We start from the raw sequence: 18,478 nt of genomic DNA on the forward strand, positions 1-18,478 counted from the left end.
TTTGTTCTGAAGCTTTGATTATGGTAATACAATAATCAACACTACAGCTGGCATATATGACACAGTATGTATACACCTCACCTTAACTCCTACCAGCCTGTTTAAAACACAACAGAAAAAAGTTGAATGTAACTAGTTGAATGATGCTCAGTGAACAAAATAACTGCAATAATGTCTGTGGTGCGAGTCAGACAGCAACTTCCTGGTTATGTTGGCGACTCACAAATGAAGCCAATCATACGCTCCCTTCATCGGCACCATGTTTGCGTTTATTGGCGCGCCGCATCGTAATACCGCTTGCAGCCATTGGCTGCCGAAGAAACACGGAAAGTAACGAGTGGCCACGATGCTCATTGGAAATGTATGGGAGTAAAAGTATCCATTTTCTTTAGAAAATATGGTCACGTAAAAAAAACACTTCAGTAAGCTAATGATGTATTCATACTTCGTTATGATGCAAGACTAATTGAAATGATTAATTTGTAATTCTTGGCATATTAAATGTGTGTAATTAATGGTAGGGTATGAAGACGAAGCTGTCCAATAAATAATAAGCATCATGTATGGGAGTGAAAAGAAGCTAATTTCCTGTCATTTCTAATATGTCTTTTCTCTCCTCCTTCAGCCTCACACTCATTTCCTCCCCCATAGTGCCGCCCAGCAGCACACAGCCAGTCAACACAGACAGGACAGACAGGACACAGTGAAGAGTGTTTGAGGTGAGTAGCCGTATTTCATTCAAGTGTTCATGCGTTCATTCATTCATGTATTCATTCATTCATTTGCGAGGACCGACCATTAGACGAGGTTCATTGTGGAAGAGCTTGGACATTTTTTGGAGGCTTTTTAACAAGTGACTGATGTCAAAGTTGGATACATATGGGATTAATTTGTCTCTACTACAACAACAACAACAAACATTGGAAGTTTGTGTGAGGAGAGAAAAAAATGTCTTTTTTCACCTCTTTTTCTTTCTTTTTGTACGAAAGTGAGGGACAATTTTTCATTTGAAACAATTCTTTGGTCCACTTGTCAGGCTTTGGCGTGCTTGGCTGTCAGCTCGCGAGCTAACGTCAATGAAAAAAGTGACTAAATGAAGAACCACTAAGGTGAGAACAATTTCATTTTATTTTTCGTTTAACGTTTAATGTGACATATTGACAATATTAGCATGTGAACTTCACTCATTATCAACATGACAGTGACAAATATCCCAAGCCCAAATCATTGACTAGCATTATGCAGGAGGGAAAAACAACAGCAGAGCACTCTGTCCTATAGAAGAGCTTTGACTAATGTTGTTGATGTAGGTCCTTTAAAACAATCAGATGCTCCTGTCATAACAAGGATCTTTAACTAGTGGTTTTGAGCATATTCCTAAAAATGGCATAAAACTGGTTTTGCGGCAGATTCCCAAAAGTTGAAATTCCTGTTATTTAGAAAATCTTTTACTTGTGTTTTTGATGTAGGTCCTTAAAAATAACAGGTTGCTCCTGTCATGTGGAAGATCTTTGACCAGTTTATTTAATGTATGTCCTTAAAAACGGGATACGGAAGATTTTGACTAGTGTTTTTGCAGTAGATTTGTAAAGAGCAGAAAATATTGAAATATTGAAGATCTTTGACTAGTATTTCTGATTTAGGTTTTTTGTGTGTTTGTGTGTGTGTGTGTGTGCTGACCATATGAATGACTTTCACATTGTGTTAATGGCTTGACCTCAGAACAGCTAAATGGTTTTGCTAATGAAGGCAGGCCAATTAACATTTTGTTGCATCATTAGTGAGCCCAGCCATCCGTCACGGTGTCATAGGTTACTAAATAAATAGGAATGTGTTGAGACAATTATAATAATAACAAAAATTCATAGGAGACCTTGTGTCCTCACTCAGAGCAGACATGTTTGGAGCCGCTTGCGGGCCGAGGATGGCGTCCCGTGGTGAGGCTGCTCTGCCACTACTGCTTCTGGCGCTTGTGGTGGTGCGTGCCGCTGTGGGGGGCTACCGACGTAATGTCACTTTGGCCGTCATCTTGCCGGAGAGCAACACGGACTACCCGTGGGCCTGGCAGCGTGTAGGGCCTGCCCTGGAGCAGGCCATTCGGACTGTCAACGCCAACTCCACCCTGCTCCCCAGCCTCCGCCTCGAATACGTCTTCAAGAACAGCGAGGACAAAGACGGCTTCTGCTCGGAGTCCATTGCACCGCTCATGGCTGTGGACCTCAAGCTGGCCTATGACCCGTGGGCCTTTATCGGACCGGGCTGCTCCTACACCTCCTCCCCTGTGGGCCTCTTCACTGCTCACTGGGATGTCCCCATGGTGACGGCAGGGGCCCCGGCCGTAGCCTTCTACGGCGGTGTGTACCCATCTATCACAAACACGGGCCCCACCCATAAGAAGCTGGGCAGGTTTGCCCTGCGCATCTGCGAGCACTTTGGCTGGCGGGAGCACGTCATGCTCATGTTCAACGACAACAAGGTGGATGATAGACCATGCTACTTTGCAGTGGAGGGCCTCTACACCGAGCTGAAGAGCATCAACATCACGCTGGTTGACAGCGTCTTCGAGGAGAACAAGCCACCCATCAACTACACTCAGATCCTCACCGAAATCCAGAATGAAAGCAGAGGTCAGTCACTCGTCGTACCCTCGTCACACTCTCACACTCTTTCCACACACATCTGAGAAGGCTGTGCGTCAGTTGGTGCACTTGTGTACTTACACTTTGTCTTTTGAGTGCATCAATAAAATGCATTGCAGTGTCACTACCCAGATGTTGCACTCAATCAGTTTGGTGAGTGTGCAGTGATGGGCACTCACCACCCTCAATAGCCAGTTTCTTGGCTATGTGGGATGAGCAAACAAAAAGTCATTTAGGGGGGATCCAAATGTTGGTGATAATGCTCTACTGAGTGGTTGCAATTCACCATTAAAAAGGAGAGAAGAAGAAGAGGGTAAATATTCCGTCATTTCTGGTAAGTGTACAACGTTCATTATAGATTTAGGACAGCGCTACACTTTTACACACTCAGGACCTAAGTACACAGTATACACAGTGTACTTATTGGAGTGTACTGATGGATGCAAGTATTCCAATTGAGAACATAGTGTGAAAGGGGCTGCCATCTTGCTCATCTGCTGACCTGAGCCCAGTCACATACACACACACACACACACACACACACACACACACGCACGCTCCTAAATGTTGCCTTGTAAAGGCACACACACTTCCTCCACACAAATAACAAGGTGTGTATTGTGACAAAAGAGCAGAAATGATGATTATTAGAAATAATATTGTTGTGAAAGACACTGTCAGCACACATGCGTAGACGTTATTGTGACCTATTGACTGATAAGCGTGATGACTCGTGGTCAGGAGAGGGATGTTTGCCGCAGGGCACCATTGTTGCAGCAGAAACGTGAGCCCGATCGATGCATCCGCCAGACGCGCAGCAGCTTGATGTACTTTGTCTGCCTTGAGGCACTCTGGGACGTATGTTACGCTAGCTGTGAGGCTAACGTGGGTTTCCACTTAAGTAACACGCATGCCATAAACCAAGCTGGACCTGGCACACACTGTGCATGTATGTGGGTGTGCGTGCGCGAGCATGTTTGTGTGTGTGTGTTTCCCACAGAGGCCTGACGCCTCCCAACAGGACATTCATTAACAGAGGTCAGCAACCTGACGCCTTATAAGGAAGCTGCAGTACGCCTATCAGATGTAGAGCTATTTCCTGAAAAACACGCTATTTAACTCTCGTAACTCCACACTTTGTTGCAACGTGTAACTTAACAACATGTACATTTAAAGTTATTATAACGTCCACTTTATAAATGTTATTGTAGCATCACCTTTAACGTTTCTACACTATTTGTTGAACATTTAATTTTTTTTGTTGAATAAATGATAATCAGATGTAAAAGTAGACATTGTCTGTGTCCGTCATTGTTGCACAGCCAGATGTTAGTGTGTGACAAGTGATTGGGGGGGTTGTACCTCACACACACGTTTCCTTTATGGTGTGAAGCTGAGCTGTGAGCAAACATCATATCACACTGAAATGATGAGAATATGTGAAAATATGACATCACTGCAGCTGCTGTTGGATGTTCCCACACTTCATTTACATAAATGAAAGTTTGTTCCTTTTAAGGAAAACTGGACGGCTTCTTGGCTTGTTGGGTTTTTGTTTTGTTTTTTTTAGGTATTTTTTTAGGAAATGTTTTCTGCTCTGTGCTGCTTTCGAAACCATTCTTCCCATTGGGAAAATAGAAATAGAAATCATCTGTTCCTAGGTCAACCTGCGGTTCTCAAAAATGAAGAACAAGAATGAGCATCCGTTACTCAAATGTAAAAAGAAGACAAAAAAAACTAGTCGGTCTATGTCATAAATAATGATGTCGCGTGACAGTAGTGTCAGGCTCTAAAGTGTAGACCTTAGTCAGGAAGCGCTCTGTGAGGTCAGAAGTCATCTGCTGAGCTCTTCCTGCTTTCAAAATGGTGGTGTGTACCCTTTGACCTTTAAATTTAAAAAAATCTGACTCAGCAGACATCCATAAAGATACCAGTTGTGTCCGACTGTCAATGTACACTGTGGATGTCTTTGCTAGATGGGACTTATCTGATCCTTAAAGTGGGAGGAGCTTCCGAGCATGAATAAATGAGTTGTAAAACACTATTTTTAGTCGCTTGAAGAGTGTGTGTTCGTTTATGTGTGTGCATACGCGCGCGTGTGCTTTTCCTGCTCTTTTCCAATGCTGGAACAATAGAAGTGGTAGGACAGGAACATCAAGCATCACGGCTCAGGAGACTTCCTGGCGCTCAGATGATCGCACTCTTAACTTGGACGAAAGCCAAGAGAACACTACTGCTGCTGCTGCTAGAACTACTCATTAAATACTCTAAATAGTAACAATACATCAGTCAACACTCGCAAAATTCTCAATTAATTACCCCTCAAATAATTCTACTAAATACAGTACGGTGTACGAGTGGTTAGCATGTAGTCCACACAGTCAGGAGCTCGGGAAGACCTAGGTTTGAATCTCTGTGTGGAATTTGCATGTTCCCCCTGTGCGTGCATGCATTCCATAGGGATGAATGTGAGTGTGAATCATTGTCTATATATGCCCTGCGATTGTCTGGCAACCAGTCCAGGGTGTACCCCACCTCTTGCCTGTAATCAGCTGGGATAGGCTCCAGCATACCCGCGATCCTAGTGAGGATCCTCATTTTGTTCTATCTCTCTGGCTAAAAAGTCAAATATATTGTTTTCACTCTGTCACAATCAGAAGCAATGAGAGAAATCTCATGAGATCCCATTAGTGTGTATGACATCAGCTTGAGTGGAGCTCATGACTATAGAGTGGGACACTCTTCTACAGTATATCTTTCACCCCAGCTTCATGTCAAAAGGTGAAAATATGGACATACCTTTGCTCTTTCAGTGCCACATTTATGTCACAAAGGTGCAATATTCTGCTTCTGTTGCCAAATCGATTGACAGCAATGTTAAAGTTGTCCTCGTCAACCACTGGATGAAATTTTGCCCTTAATTATAGTGAATCTGTTTGGTCATTGTCAAGATGGCGGACACCAACAGGTGCAGCTAATTATATTCATCCTCTTTGAAGTCACATGACAGCCCCTCCCCTTTGGCCCATAGTAGATAAATTAAATTCAGTTACACATGCTAATTTTTAGGTACGTGCTAGCTGTTAGCATGCTATCTGCTAACTTTTATCTATTTTATGAGCCAGAGCGGTGTTGTTGTCAATAATAGCATTCATCCTTTACACATCATAGTACTCAATAATGATGAAATACTCATCACTGTGTACTCGGTAATGAAATCCTCAACAGCAGTCACAATGTTCATTGTCATTTCCTGCGTCTCCTGTCCAGTCATGTTCGTCTGTTGCTCGCCTGACGTCTTCAGGAAGTTGATGGTTCAATTTCGCCGCGCGGACCTTCCTCACGAGCAGTACGTCTTCTTCTTCATCGATGTGTTTGGTGAGAGCCTCAAGTCAGACCACAGACAGCCCTGGGCGCGAGGGGACGAGGACGACGCCATTGCGAAGGAAGCCTTCCAGGTACGCCTGACCAGACCCTCCACACATGCGGCTTGTTGATATGATGATGTTGTCCGACGTGTGTTTTCAGAGTGTTAAGATCCTGACGTATCGAGAGCCTCAGAACTCTGAGTATAAAGACTTTGTCCACAACCTGAAGGTGGACGCCAAGACCATGTTCAACTACACCATTGAGGACTCGTTGGTCAGTTCTTGTGTTTTGTCTCATATCATCACACACAAATGCTGCACTTTGTGCTGAGAGCTAAGCTAACATGAGTTAATGTCCATCTTTACAACAGTCTGCTATCAGCCACTTTCCTCCGTGCTGCAATACATGTAATCACATTACTGCACTACACCGTGTCACTTATCACAGCCTCTCTCTCTGTGTGCGTGTGTGTGTGTCGGGCGAGGTAGGGAGGGCAGCTTGTAAAGCCAGTTAATCAGTAGCAGCCAGCTGAGAGACACTAATGTGCTGAACAGCGCTCACACAAAAACACACAGTACGGCCATAAATGTGAGCAAACACGTCTTCCACTATATTGTGTGCTCCCACACCATCAAACACAAACAAAATGCACACCAACAAACAAGCTCAGCTCAGTCAACAAACACAGCTAACTAAAAAGTGATGATTGTGTTTATGGCTGAAAGATGAACATCATCGCTGGAGGCTTCTATGACGGTCTGATGCTCTACGCACACGCGCTCAACGAGACCATGACTCCGCCCACCATGCGGCCTCCAGGAAGAGTCGTCACCAGGAGGATGTGGAACAGAACATTTCAAGGTTTCTTTGTGTTTGTCGTCAACACGTAGCATTAGCAATGTTAACTCTCACTTGTAGTAGTGTTAGATACATTGTAACATGTAGTAGTAAAGCTTGTATTAGTGTACCAATTAATAGCTGTAACTAGGAATGTCCGATATTGGCTTTTTTGCTGAAAACCGATATGCCAAAATTGTCCAACCTTCGATTTCGGATACTGATATCAGCCTATACCGATACTGATATGTGTAACATCACATATCTTCTGTGGTGGAATGAACACGTGTTGTATACAGCATTTTTTAAATATCGGTTTTCAGGAAAAAAAATCAGATACAGAATCTATATTGCATTTTTATGCTGATATTTATCGGTACCGATAATTGTTGGACATCCCTAGCTGTAACAGTAAAACAGCTAGTCATAAAGCATGTAGTAGTAAAATGTTTAGCAGTGTCACATAGTTGTAAAGTATGCACAAATAGAAATGTACAGTATCCCCTCGTTTACCTTGTTGGGGAGCAGTATTGGTGGTGGACAGGAAGTGACGTTGGGGGTTCAGAGTTGAGGTTTTATGCTTGAAAATGTTTAATTTGAGCCATCATCTATTAATGAATTAATTTTTGAAAAATCCAGAGAGTCAAAGAGCGATGCTTGAACTGCGATGTAGCGAGGGATGACTATAAAAATGTAGTTCCATAACTGCATGGCGCTGTGGAGCACAAACACGTGCACACACACACCATCACCACCAAGTCCAACTTGTTACACTCGCTTGAGTGTGTGTGTGTGTGTGTTTATTGTTTTATGGGTCACGTGATGGCTAGGCTTTATTTGTTCTGCTCTTCATTCGTCCTCAAACTGACATGTCTTTGTTGTCTTATGTGTCCTCCATTAGCATCTGTCAACCGTCAGGGTGACCTTGAGGTGTTTGACTTTATTTATCTTTACATCCCACTCAGCGTGCAATAACACACAATAGCATGTTATAACACACACAACACCACTCTCTGATCAAATTCACAAAGAGGTGGGTCCTATAGCTGTATGAGGGCCTGGGCCACCCTGTCAGTCACAGTGCTGCTAACGGTGACTTCACGTGGACTCTTCGGCAATTGTCAAGCCCCTGCTGGGTGCCGTATGAAACCCCACCAAGAAGAGGCAATCTAATCATGTGAAAGCAGACCCTCATGTCTCATAGCTGTCTCTTTGTCCTCTCGGGGGACATCCATCACTCCACCTCTGCAGTGGCCCCGCCTCCCTGGCCAAATCTCATTGTGTTGTTTTGGTGTGTGATGTGTTCACTTCCTGTTCAGCTTCCCACAGAGACAACGGATGTAATGTTCCTAATCTTTGATTTACAAGCTGCTGGTTGCTAGGCAACAGACCTCAGCTTCACCATCCATTCTGGGTCTTTTTTGGCCTGTCTCCTCTCCTCATGTCCTTTTTGTCTTGATAGCAGTTGTTGTCATCAACATCAAGATGGTCAATGAAAAGATGAACACACATGAAATTTGTGTCCTCAGGTGTGACTGGGATGTTGCAGCTGGATGAGAATGGAGACAGAGAGACCGACTTTGCTTTGTGGGACATGATAGATACTAACAACAGTGCTTTCCAGGTACAAACAGACAAACACACACTTAGAGTGGAGACTAAGTGATCCATGTGAGTGTCCAATTGTGGTTCTTTCCAGATGGTTTTGGTGTACAACACTCTGGAGGAGCATCTGACAGCCATTCCTGGGACATCGCTACACTGGCTGGGAGGAGCTTGCCCTCGTGATGTTCCGGTGTGCGGTTTCAAGAATGATAACCCGGTTTGCCTGACCAGTAAGTAATCATTAATGCCAGACGCTTGACATGTTAATGCATCTCTGACGTGGCATGTGATTTGACAGAAACAATCACCATCCACCAGATGGTCTCCATTGTGGTCTTCTTCATCCTCACTATGAGCCTCACTGTCGCCATCTTCATCTACAGGTGAGACCTCAGCTGGTCCTCTCGCTGTATTTTGCCTGAGCTTTCACTAAAGGGGTCGTGTCGCCCCCTAGCGGCGGAAGTGTATAAAACATTGTTGTGTTGTGCAGGAGGATGAAGCTGGAGAAGGAGTTGGTGGCTCAGCTTTGGAGGATTTCTTGGGATGACATCCATATGAGCAATCTGGACAAAGTGCTTCGCAGTGGCAGCAGGATCACATTGTCTCTGGTTTGTACACATTGTTGCTGTGAACATGTTAAATGACTACGTCACGTGACCACATTGTGTTTGTCCACAGAGGGGCTCTAACTACGGCTCCCTGATGACGACTGATGGACACCTGCAGGTGTTTGCAAAGACAGGTTACTATAAGGTCAGTAAAAAAGTCCGAGACACAACTTCTGCATCCCTCCTCTCCATCTATGTGACGAAACACACCACAATTGCGCCCAAGTTCTGCCAGCAGGGGGCATTTTAGTGCAGCTGAAAGTAAATGTGTGTTTTACACTAATCTGCCACCAGGAGGTGTACTTAAAGCAGATGCAAAATTTGATGGACTCTTAACAGCATTGCTACCTGTCTCTACTATTACTATTTCAATATTTCACATTTACATATGTTGTTGTTGTTGTTACAGGGGAACATCGTAGCCATCAAGTACACCAACAGGAAGCGCATCGAGTTGAACAGAGAGGTCCTTTTTGAGCTCAAACATGTGAGTGATGATAAAATAAGTCGGTAGGGTAAGGTGTGGTAATGTAAGACACTTTTTATTTCCACCCTTCCAGGCAAGCTAAAGTGACATATAAATACAATCTGCACATTTATTGTTAGTTCAGGGTGTTGTCAAGCAACACAAATCATCAGACTGGGTTCAGGACAAAGAGGAGTAGAAAAGTGGTCTCACTTTGCCCCAAACCTGGTATAAAGTGAGACGGACTAGAAAAATCAAGGATTTAAAGTGAAACAATCTGATACACTTATTTGCCCCCTTAAAATCTACCATAACCAAACATGTTGTAGTAGTAAGAAGACTCCTTACAGCTATACATTAAAAAGCTTATGTCAGACTAGTAACAGAATCACAGGGATTGGTCAATAAGCACATTTTTCTGAACTTAAAATCACTCGAAACAAAATGAACTTTCATATTTGATCATTATACTAATGCTGGAAAATAGGGCTGCACGGTGCTCGAGTGGTTAGCGCAGACCTCACAGCTAGGAGGACCAGGGTTCAATCCCAACCTTGGTCATCTCTGTGTGGAGTTTGCATGTTCTCCTCGTGCATGCGTGGGTTTTCTCTGGGTACTCCGGTTTCCTCCCACATTCCAAAAACATCTAGGTTAATTGGCGTTAATTGTCCATAGGTATGAATGTGAGTGTGAATGGTTGTTTGTCGACATATGCCCTGTGATTGGCTGGCGACCAGTCCAGGGTGTACCCCGCGTCTCGCCCGAAGACAGCTGGGATAGGCTCCAGCACCCCACATACCATGAGGATAAGCGGTAGAAAATGAATGCATAATGATGGAAAATTGTCATTACAGCAGTTCTGGTTGCTAAAATAGAAGGGCAGTAAACATTCAAATGACAGAACCAGTTAGATGAGAACAATCTTGGGCTCTGAACACATGACCCAGCTATTATTCAGTCTGCGGTAGAGCACAGGGCCCTACCAGCCAACAAGAACAGTCTGGGACTCAGAAGCTTTGTGGCAATATTAGTTACTTAACCTCATGTGAGCTCTTTTCATATGTCAATGGCATTTCACACAGGACTGTTTTTGTGAACATGAACGTGAAACATCCACCAAACTGTATTAGCAATATATATTGCATGTTTTTTTTGGACTTCATGAAAACTCTAATGACTAATGAAAAGTCCTGCCAAACAGCCAACATCACTCCTAGTCCTTGTTGTTGTAAACATGTTAATGCATGCTATTGTTGTGATCACATGGGCTGGATCCAGGCACTACTGAATAGACTTTCCAGAGTGAAGTCTGGAATAGACTGCTTGTATCAAAATGACAAAGATCTGAGATTTTAGATGCGGGCCGTAATAATTCTATATTTGCTTTTTGCTGATATGCAACCAATAGCTGATATCAATTCAATTTAAAAAAAAATAAGTCACCAAAGCCTCAGGAGAATGCCCTGCAGGAAATAGACTTCTAATAGTGTAGAAATAAAGTAGTGGAGTTCATTATCCCACTGTAAATGATGATGCCCTAATAAAATATGTAGTTGCAGTAGCATAAGATGTAGTGGTTGTAGTTAAGAATGTAGTAGTGTAACATGTAGTCCAAGATGCATATATGAAGTGATGATGTGCTCTGATGCAGATGAGAGATGTTCAGAATGAACATCTGACAAGATTCATTGGTGCTTGCATCGACACTCCAAACATCTGCATCATCACTGAATACTGTCCCAGAGGCAGTCTACAGGTACCTCTCTCTTTCTCCCCATCTGCATCCCTCTCCTTTACCTATCTCGCTCTCTCTCTCCTTGCCGCTGTTCCTCCTTACCTGTTGTGCACTCTCCTTGCGTCTCTTGTTCTCCTCACCTGTCTTTCTCGTTCCTTACCTGTCCCTCTCCTCACTTTTCTCTGTCCCTAGCTGACTCTCTTCTTACTTATTTCTGTCTCCTTACATATATTGCTTGTCTCTGAATGTATCTGTCCCTGGCTGTCTCTTAGTGTGTGTGTGTGTGTGTGTTTTCAGGACATATTGGAAAATGACAGCATCACGCTAGACTGGATGTTCAAATATTCTCTCATCAACGATATAGTTAAGGTGAAAGTGTTGTTGTTCTCGATGAATGACATCATGCTGGTTGTTATTCCAGTAGAAATAAGAGTTTGTGTGTTTGTTTGCAGGGCATGGTGTTCCTCCACAACAGTGTCATTCTCTCTCATGGGAAACTCAAGTCGTCCAACTGTGTTGTGGACAACCGCTTTGTGCTGAAGATCACAGACTATGGTCTGTGCAGTCTTCAGGCAGAGAGCCAATCAGGAAAAGACTCTCATTCTTACTACGCTCGTGAGTTGATGACACCCATGAACAAGCAGTGCAGGACAGATGTATCACAATGTGTTTTGGACCCTTCAGAGAGACTGTGGACGGCACCTGAACTTCTCCAGATGGAAGCTCCACCTCCTCAGGGGACTCAAAAGGGAGACGTCTACAGCTTTGGAATAATCCTCCAGGAGGTGGCACTACGTAGAGGAGTCTTCTACTTGGAGTGCAACCCACTCAGTCCGAAAGGTCAGAACCAAATTATTTTGTTACGTCTGGTTCTCTTGGTCCTAAAGCTCCACTGAGTCCCAGCATGAAGACTTTTATTGTAACATGTTAACTTCCTGTGCAGAGATCGTGGACCGGGTGGTTCTGGGTGAATGGCCATGTCTGAGACCCACTGTCGACCCTCACAGTCACAGCCCAGAACTGGGCCAACTGATGCAGCGCTGCTGGGCCGAGGAGCCCACTGAGAGGCCCGAATTCAACCACATCAGAATGATGCTACGCAAACACAACAAGTAAACAACCTCAGAAAGACACCCCCTCACAACGCAGACTCCAACAGTATGTCAATGTGTGTGTGTGTTCAGGGAGTCCAGGACCAACATCTTGGACAACCTGTTGTCAAGGATGGAACAATATGCCAACAACTTGGAGGAGCTAGTGGAGGAACGAACACAAGCTTATCATGAAGAGAAACGCAAAGCCGAAGCTCTCCTCTACCAGATTCTACCACAGTCAGTATTACACTGCGTGCCATGTTACATACTACACAGTGGCACAGTCACATCGCCTCCATAAGATGTGTGTGTTGCATTCAGCTCAGTGGCGGAGCAGTTAAAACGTGGCGAGACGGTTCAAGCCGAAGCCTTTGACTCTGTCACCATCTACTTCAGCGACATAGTGGGCTTTACGAGCATATCTGCAGAGAGCACGCCCATGGAGGTGATGTGTTAATATGCTAGCTGGTATGAACACTAACATGCTAACAAAAGATCTTGCGGCTCTACAGGTGGTGACGCTACTCAACGACCTGTACACGTGCTTTGACGCCATCATAGACAACTTTGATGTTTACAAGGTAATGCAGCACACAAACAAAAACACATTGGAGACCACTGCTGTGTCTCAATTAATGCACGTGCATAAGTGCCTTCACACTGAGAAGTACGGCAAAATGCAGTACACTGTCAGTACCCGGATGTTGTGCTCAAATTATTTCCGGTACGTGTACAATGACAGTACTGCAATATATTTGGGACAATACTACAATGTCACCATTCACAGACTCGGTACACACTGTACACAGTATACACAGCATGAGTGTTTAAGACAAGTGACACCATCAGGTGGAGACCATCGGCGATGCGTATATGGTGGTCTCGGGGCTGCCGGTGAGGAACGGGAAGCTGCATGGCCGAGAGGTAGCACGTATGGCCCTTGCCCTGCTGGATGCCGTCACCAGCTTTAGAATTCGTCATCGACCTGACGAGCAGCTCAAATTGAGGATCGGCGTCCACAGTGGTGAGACGCACAACACACGCACAATAACGTTTGACCATTTTTGATTCTCATAGATTACATCAGAGTCCTGCTTGTGTGTGTTTGTGCATGTGTGTGTTCAGGTCCAGTTTGTGCAGGAGTGGTGGGTCTGAAGATGCCTCGTTACTGTCTGTTTGGGGACACAGTCAATACGTCGTCCAGGATGGAGTCGAGCGGAGAAGGTGAACACATGGGGGTGTAATTTTGTTGCATGGCGCAAGTGGAGAGGGTGGCGGAGCCCATGCAGTGGTAATTTGGTCCAGCGCACCACAGTACGCAGCCAAGATGACCATGGTGGCCATGGCAGGACGTGTCCACATTTTCAACTTGGTGCAGTGAAAATTTTGTGACAAAACAGCACGGCAAAGGTGCACTGAAAACTCACCAGCTCAGCCCTGGTCTATTCTGACCACAGTCGAAGCGCAGCCTGTGAAGTGGTAAATTGGCTGACGGGCACACAGTGCATACACATATACAGTGTCTCGCTCAAAAAACAATGACAGCAACCACTATTTAATGTAAGCATTTGAACCAGCATGTCACCCATAATGGGAATTCAACCTGATAGTATGATGCCAACCCGGGGGGATTGGCGGGGTGAAAGCTCCGCCAGAAAAAAAGCACAAGACAGCTCCACTCATCGCTCATCTGCTCATGAAATTTGCAAAGTGCGCTGGCTACACACCGTTGCCCTCCACCACGCTTGCCCTGCCTGTGCCCGGTCTATGAAATTAGAGCCCATGATGTCTATATTGTGATGATAGACACCCCCCCCATGTGTGTGTGTCCGTGTGTGTGCAATCACAGCTTTGAAGATCCACGTGTCGGCAGCCACCTGTGACATCCTGCAAGAGTTTGGTTGCTTCCAGTTGGAGCTGAGAGGTGACGTTGATGTGAAAGGCAAAGGGAAGATGACCACCTATTGGCTGTTGGGCGAGAGCAGCACCCAATGAGTGCATCGGCTACGCAGGAAGAGGGAAGGTGTTTTGCACCACCATCAGTGCCGCCGTCAAGTCGTCAACATGTGACTAGATCAACAAATACCAACGCTGAGCGTTGTTTTTTTTCATCCAATCAAACGAGCGGACACATGATATGGTCACATGACTGACTCAATGCCCCACCCACTCAGCTCACAATCACTTCAGTCCTCACTTTGAGACTATTGAGCAGGTCTATCCACGAGATGGTGGTGATGTCACGTTTTTCAGCAAAAAAAAACCTTCTAGGTTTAAAGGTCAAACAAGTCCCACCTGTCTGTGTGACAGGAAGTGAAGCAGCTGATGACAGACCAATGCACTGGTCTCCATTGGTGCACTTTTAGATTGTATTCCTAATTGCACAGTTTACATACTTACACAATCTTTTCAGTGCCTAAATGCAATGCCGTGTACTGTCAGTACCTACATGTTGTACATAAAAAAACTCAAAATGGTGAGTACACAGTGATGGACACTTACCACCCTCAATTGTCGCCATCTCAGGTAGTTAGCGGAAGGGGAGGAACTAACTTGAGTAGTTGCAATTCATCAATAAATAGGAGAGAGGAGTCTAAATACTGTGATCGTCATTTCTAGTGAGTGTACAACAGTAATGGATTTGGAACAGAACTACACTCTCAAATTCACACAATCTGGAACTAATGCCACATACTTTTTGTAGTGTAGGTGTGGTAGTGCGCGTGTTGGTACATAGCCTTAGAACTTTGAGTGCATAAGTGGCTCCATATTGAACAGGGAGGGACTAGCTCAAGTGTTTGCCATTGTCACCATTAAAAAGGAATGAAGTATTCCATTTGAGACACGGCATTATACTTCTGTGTACATTGTGTACTTCACAGTGTAGTGCTGCTCCAAATCCATTGCTGTTGTTTTACATTTACCAAAAATAACTATATTTACCTTATTCCGTTCACTATGGATTGCAATTCAGTCCGTCGCCTTCCACTACCTTCCACCAAGATGGCAACTATTGAAGGTGGTAAGTGTCCATCGACAGTGCACTACTACTTTTATCGTACTCATTGTGAAAGGCACTTATGCACTCAAAAGACTTAGTATAAGTATGCAAGTGCACCAAATAAAACAGTTAAAGTGTACACAGTACACTTATTCAAGTGGAAGTATTTCATTGTCACTGACAAAAAAAGGACTTTTAGTTGAAAAGGTTTTTATTGATACAAGACAAAGAAATGTACAAATGTTCCCTCCAGACATAAAAAGTTAACTGTCATCACTTCCACTCTTCATTTGATGATCTGTGGGACACAAACACACGTTAGACACATTCTTCGCTCAATGCGTGTGTTTTGAGTGAGACTCACAGATTTGACCGACTGTTTGATGAAGTCCTTCCTACCGGTCAGGTCGTGATCAGGATATGTGTCAAACACCTGCAAGGTTTCAACCCGTCAATCACAGATAGTGTACAAGGAAGAGCTAAGCTCCATCACCTTTTGGCAGATCTGCTTCATTGTCATCTCCTCCAGGTCGGCGTCCTTCAGCAGAGCACGCACTGTCTCCTTCAGCTGCTCATCACTCGGTGCTCGTTTGATCATCCTGCTGAGTGGCTCGTCCTCGTCTGACGTGTCTGTTGGCAGTAATGAGTGGCAGTAAGACAGGGTGAGGATATGCCTGAGCGGCACGGCGGTCTCACCTGTGTTGGTATTTCTGCTGCTGCTGTCCGCCTTCTTCGTCCTGGCGGCAGGTTTCTTCGTAGTCGTCTTCTTCTTGACAAACAAGAAGATGCTCAACATGAAGAAAGGCCAACCAGCGCATTGACGCTTACCTTCTCAGCGCTGTCGCTGTCCAAGTCGTCATCAGAGAGGTCTGTTTTGAGTCGCTTCTTGGGATGAGGTGTCTTCTTGGTTGGTGTCCGGGAACGCTTCTTGGACTTGGTGACCTAACACAAGACTTGGTGGACTTAAAAGGCCCGGATATACCAGAGGGGGCTGGTCACCACCTTCACTCACCTCTTCATCTGCGGACCGTTCCGACGAGTCCTCGTCTTTCTTGGATGACCTATCTTCCTCTGCTGCCTTCTCTTCCTCGTCTTCGTCCTCCTCGTCATCGCTGCTGGAGTCCATGACAATGGCGTTGGACTTACTTCCAGCTTTGGACTTCTTGGGGCTGGACGAGGAGGACGAGGAACGTCCAGTCTTGGCATTGCTCTTCTTTTTGCTCTTGGCAGTCGACTGGTCAGCTGTCACTTTCTTCTTGGACCTCTTCTTCTTCTTGACGGGAAGACGCTGAGGGGTGATAGTCAGACAAGGACCTTAAGCAGAACCTGCTAGGGGTCAGGCTGTCGCTCACCTTCCCACTATTTTTCGGAGCAAGCAGAAACATCAGGATCCTGTCCACCAGATCCGAGTGTGTCCCTTTCTTCTCCAGATCCAAGACACCACAAACCACCTTCAGCTTAGCATTGGTCAAGTGAGAGTTCCTGCATCCAATAAGATGACGGCACAAGGTTAGCAATTCACAAGGATGCTGACTAATCACTATGACACACCTGAGAAGTTTTTCCCGCTTTTTGAGGTACTGCTCGCTGCCAGCGTTGAAAGGAAAGCCATTGAAGAGACGCAGGTTTTTCTTCATGGTGGCCATCTGACAAACAACAGAATGGTCAACTTGGTCAGCAGATGGGCCAGAGGCCATGTTTCTACCTTCCCTGGCCGCTCAAACAAGATGGCGTGGAGAGGCTTCAGGTCGGCCGGCTTCAGTTTGCTGATCTGGAAGTTAGTGCGTGGAATGTCTCCCAACTTGTCACCACTTCCTGCACAGACAGACGTAGGCCGTCGCAGCTCAGGTGAGATGGTGTCAGAGGAGGGAAAAAAAGTCAACGTACCTTCTGCAATCCTCAGCTTTTCTTTGTGCTTAGGCACCTGGAAGTCAAGTCGTTCCACACTCTTCTTGGTACGCTTTCCCTCCACGATCACTTCACCTGCACAGTCACAACACAAAATAGCAAGCCCCACCCACACCGCTGACCTACAAACAGAAAGTGGATCGGCACTACCTGCTGATTTCAAGGGGGTTTTCTTTGTACTCGACTTCTCATCTTCCTGCAATGTCTCAAGCTGCTCCTCCTGGACTTCCTCCGCCATGTTGTTTACACCACCGCCCCCTAATAAACACACACGTTTAATGTGACTCCTCCTCTTTACGTCATTAACAAACACAGGAGGGCGCGATGAGTCACGTGATCATAACATGATCAGGTGACTTAAGTTCCCATGAAAACATTGCGAACTCACATGAACGCATTTATTGGAAAAGGTTGCCGTGGTGATCAACTCCCATACAACATGTAGATGGCGCCAAAACAAACAGTACGAATGTAACGTTTGTCTTTGCCATCTTATAGAAAAATTCGTATACAACGCCGATGAGCATCCACGCAACGGATAACAAAAATGCTTTATATTCATTCAAATGACAAGCCCAATTAAATGTTGACTTTCGACAGGGTTGCTAGTAAGTTAGCACGTTAGCCTCATCTCCACTAATGTAACACGTTGACATGTTATTGGCTCATAACGACAAGTAGTAAATGTCCAAAAGAGAGACACAATGCCGCCGTGACGCACACAAAAACACTAACGGACGTTGTTATAGAATAAGCTGATCAAAGTTGTTACCGTGTTGTCAAGCGAAGAAGAAACCTTCTATTTGATTCCTGATGGCGGTTTCTGTATGGGCGGGGCTAAAACCCCGTCCTCGTCACTGATTCGACAGTGGCATGGTGACGTTTGGTTGATCTTCTTCGTCTGATGATAGTGTGGTATGCAAAACTCGCAGTTGTCATCTAGCGGTCACATGCTGTAGCACGTAAGTAGATAGCTGCCTTGGCGCCTCGCCCAGAAACTCAGTACTGTACATATTTTAATCTTTTCCAGCCAATATTTGTCCTTGAGACAAATGCCACACTCTTAAGTGTGTGTACAAGTCAACCTGTTTGACCAGTCTGTAAAACGAACAAATAAACATTTACACTACTAGTCTGGTCTTCAGGTTGCACATTTACACAAGTTAGTGTGAGCTTAAGGTTAATGAAATACCATTATTTGCATTTCAAAATAAGG

At 44.9% G+C, this 18,478-nt stretch overlaps 2 protein-coding genes across 6 annotated transcripts; one reads left to right on the top strand and one right to left on the bottom strand.

Annotated features, from left to right (window-relative positions):
* The first annotated feature begins 697 nt into the window (after positions 1–697).
* Positions 698–15,990, top strand: npr1b (natriuretic peptide receptor 1b). Of its 3 annotated transcripts, XM_058053738.2 has the most exons (23): positions 698–932; positions 1,037–1,109; positions 1,891–2,627; positions 5,910–6,097; positions 6,168–6,281; positions 6,734–6,869; positions 8,375–8,469; positions 8,545–8,680; positions 8,749–8,833; positions 8,941–9,058; positions 9,129–9,203; positions 9,468–9,545; positions 11,176–11,280; positions 11,557–11,628; positions 11,712–11,874; positions 11,944–12,099; positions 12,203–12,371; positions 12,444–12,590; positions 12,675–12,798; positions 12,866–12,934; positions 13,203–13,377; positions 13,479–13,577; positions 14,203–15,990. In XM_058053738.2, exons 3-23 carry the CDS (start codon positions 1,898–1,900, stop codon positions 14,346–14,348), a joined length of 3,180 nt encoding a protein of 1,059 aa, XP_057909721.2. In that variant the 5' UTR covers positions 698–932; positions 1,037–1,109; positions 1,891–1,897; the 3' UTR covers positions 14,349–15,990. The 3 variants fall into 3 exon arrangements, with proteins under 3 accessions (XP_057909721.2, XP_057909719.2, XP_057909722.2); XM_058053736.2 differs by having other exon boundaries at positions 698–1,109; XM_058053739.2 differs by having other exon boundaries at positions 698–1,109; positions 1,896–2,627.
* Positions 15,548–18,159, bottom strand: dek (DEK proto-oncogene). 3 transcript variants are annotated; one of them, XM_058053742.2, is made up of 12 exons: positions 18,035–18,159; positions 17,413–17,520; positions 17,242–17,337; positions 17,060–17,169; positions 16,906–17,000; positions 16,707–16,836; positions 16,367–16,642; positions 16,183–16,296; positions 16,051–16,123; positions 15,848–15,984; positions 15,719–15,787; positions 15,548–15,652 (listed from the first exon to the last, which is right to left on the bottom strand). In XM_058053742.2, the coding sequence occupies exons 2-12, from the start codon at positions 17,498–17,500 to the stop codon at positions 15,641–15,643; spliced, it is 1,200 nt and encodes a 399-aa protein (XP_057909725.2). In that variant the 5' UTR covers positions 17,501–17,520; positions 18,035–18,159; the 3' UTR covers positions 15,548–15,640. The 3 variants fall into 3 exon arrangements, with proteins under 3 accessions (XP_057909725.2, XP_078646871.1, XP_078646872.1); XM_078790745.1 differs by lacking the exon at positions 18,035–18,159 and adding an exon at positions 17,651–17,800; XM_078790746.1 differs by lacking the exon at positions 18,035–18,159 and adding an exon at positions 17,651–17,797 and having other exon boundaries at positions 16,051–16,120.
* Between the last annotated feature and the right edge of the window lie 319 nt (positions 18,160–18,478).

The sequence above is a fragment of the Doryrhamphus excisus genome, linkage group LG5 (assembly GCF_037039965.1).
Source record: "Doryrhamphus excisus strain RoL-2023G ecotype Guam linkage group LG5, RoL_Dexc_Guam_v1.1, whole genome shotgun sequence".
Classification (NCBI taxonomy): Eukaryota; Metazoa; Chordata; class Actinopteri; order Syngnathiformes; family Syngnathidae; genus Doryrhamphus; species Doryrhamphus excisus.